Raw genomic sequence first — 2658 nt, 5'->3', positions numbered from 1 at the left:
TGGCCAGATCACCTGAGGTTGGGAGTTTGAGACCAGCCTGACCAACAGGGAGAAACCTGTTCTCTACTAAAAATACAAAATTATCCAGGTACAGTGGCATATGCCTGTAATCCCAGCTACTCGGGAGGCTGAGACAGGAGAATCCCTTGAACCCAGGAGGCAGAGGTTGCAGTGAGCCGAGATCATGCCATTGCACTTCAGCCTGGGCAACAAGAGCGAAACTCCGTCTCAAAAAAAAAAAGAAATGCAGGATATTTTACCATAAATTCTAGAGAGAAAAGGCATAAACACACAAGAAATTAAATGACCAAATTATTGATGCAGATATTAAATGTAATATTGATTTTTTTTTCTAATTCTTTACAGGTTGTCTAACAAACAGAATGGAAGAGGTTGTCTTACTCAATCAAACTTCTTTAGTGACATATTTTCAGCTTAGAGGTTTATCTGTAAATCAGAAGGCACAGATAGCTGTGTTTTCCATGTTTCTCATTTTCTATGTCTTGACCCTGATCGGGAACATTCTTATTGTCATAACTATTATTTATGACCACCGGCTCCATACCCCCATGTATTTCTTCCTCAGCAAACTGTCTTTTATTGATGTCTGCCACTCCACTGTCACTGTCCCCAGGATGCTGACAGACACCTGGTCAGAGGAAAAGCTCATCTCTTTTGATGCCTGTGTGACCCAGATGTTCTTCCTGCACCTCTTTGCCTGCACAGAGATCTTCCTCCTCACTGTCATGGCCTATGATCGGTATGTGGCCATTTGTAAGCCCCTGCAGTACATGATAGTGATGAACTGGAAGGTATGCATGATGCTGGCTGTGGCCCTCTGGACTGGAGGAACCATCCACTCCATAGCCCTCACCTCCCTCACCATCAAGCTGCCCTACTGTGGTCCTGATGAGATTGACAACTTCTTCTGTGATATACCTCAGGTGATCAAGCTGGCCTGCACTGACACCCACATCATTGAGATCCTCATTGTCTCCAACAGTGGACTGATCTCCATGGTCTGTTTTGTGGTCCTGGTGGTGTCCTATGCAGTCATCCTGGTGAGTCTGAGGCAGCGGATCTCCAAGGGCAGGCGGAAGGCCCTGTCCACCTGTGCAGCCCACCTCACCGTAGTTACACTGTTCCTGGGACACTGCATCTTCATCTATTCCCGCCCATCCACCAGCCTCCCAGAGGACAAGATGGTATCTGTGTTTTTCACTGCAGTCACCCCCCTGCTGAACCCCATTATCTACACACTTAGGAATGAAGAAATGAAGAATGCCTTGAACAAGTTAGTGGGTAGAAAGGAGAGGAAAGAAGAAAAATGAAAATGTCTACATCCTTAGAATGATTGGTGCTCCAAATCAAAGGAATACCTTGCAAATAATAAGTTATGTACCTTATTTATCAGACTATGTGACTTATAAAATTATCCTTGGTCTAATATCTAACAGTCATAGTAATCACTATGGTTATTAATATCTTCTCTGTGCTGGAAATTGTTCTAGTCACTTCTCACAACTTTGAAAGGTTAGTATTATTATGCTTATTTGCACATGAAGAAATTAAAGCTTGAAGAGAACAAATAACATGCCCAAAGTCACTCAGCTAGACAACAATCACGGCAGCGTGTAAACCCAAGTGTGTCAACACAAACTCAAGCTGTTTTCACTACATCATGCTGTGCCTTTCTGCTTTTCTGTTGGAGTGATAACCAAGGTCTAAATAAACCTTCAGATTTCTGGGCATCCCTTGCCTGCATCATTCACTCAGGTGCTTATCAAAACAGCTAAGCAAACACAAGTGAAGCAGATGAAGTGAGTTTCCACATAACTTTGGTGACAGAGAAGGAAGACTTCGAACAGGTGAAGTTACTGACACTCTCAAGTATCCAGGCAAAATCTGCCATCAGAGCAATGAAATGGGGATATCTTACTATTCATTCATTTGACAAATATTTACTAAGCATCTATTATGTACCAGATACTAGGTTTATACCCATAAATAAGACATACACACAGTCCTGCTTTCATGGAATTTAAGGTCTAGTGAAAATAGAAAACAAAAATATGAACAAATAAATTTTAACTATAGATTTTGATAAATGCTATAAAACAGCAGGGTGCTATTGGAGAGAATGGAAGAGATTGTTTTAGTGGTCAAAGATGGCCTCTCTGAGGAAGTTATATTTCAGCTAAGATGAGAAAGATTAAAAGGAGCCAACCATGAGAAAAGAAAGGTGATGAACATTCTAGGCAGGGAAAATGGCCAGTGCAAAGATCTATGCTGGGAAAGACCTTGGCTCGTTCAAGGAAGTAAATGATCAGTGTGATTACAGCTTAGACTATAAGGCAGAGAGTGGCAAGAGAGTGATATCAGAGAGCTAAAAAGAATCTTTCCATGTTCTCTCAATAAGTTTGGAATCTCTTCCAATACAATGAGAAGTCACCAGAATGATTTAAACACAAGTGTGGCATTAACTAATTTATGTTCCAATAAAATTATTTTAGTTATTATGTAGAGAATTCACTCAACTAAGCAATAGCATTGGATATTGTTCTTAGAGCAGTAAAGGATGACTATTAAGTATTTAGTAATAAATACTTAGAAAACAACTTGGTAGAAAACACCAAGTTGGATAAACCATGTTCTATA

General features: G+C 40.6%; 1 protein-coding gene across 1 annotated transcript; it reads left to right on the top strand.

Moving 5' to 3' along the window:
• The first annotated feature begins 383 nt into the window (after positions 1–383).
• On the top strand, positions 384–1332 carry LOC108315307 (olfactory receptor 4E1). The gene has a single exon (XM_017544601.2). It carries the CDS (start codon positions 384–386, stop codon positions 1329–1331), a length of 948 nt encoding a protein of 315 aa, XP_017400090.1. The 3' UTR covers position 1332.
• Positions 1333–2658: the final 1326 nt, after the last annotated feature.

This window comes from Cebus imitator, unplaced genomic scaffold, assembly GCF_001604975.1.
Source record: "Cebus imitator isolate Cc_AM_T3 unplaced genomic scaffold, Cebus_imitator-1.0 Scaffold170, whole genome shotgun sequence".
Classification (NCBI taxonomy): domain Eukaryota; kingdom Metazoa; phylum Chordata; class Mammalia; order Primates; family Cebidae; genus Cebus; species Cebus imitator.
Note: the sequence above shows the minus strand (reverse complement) of the source record. Positions and strands in the feature narration are given on the sequence as shown.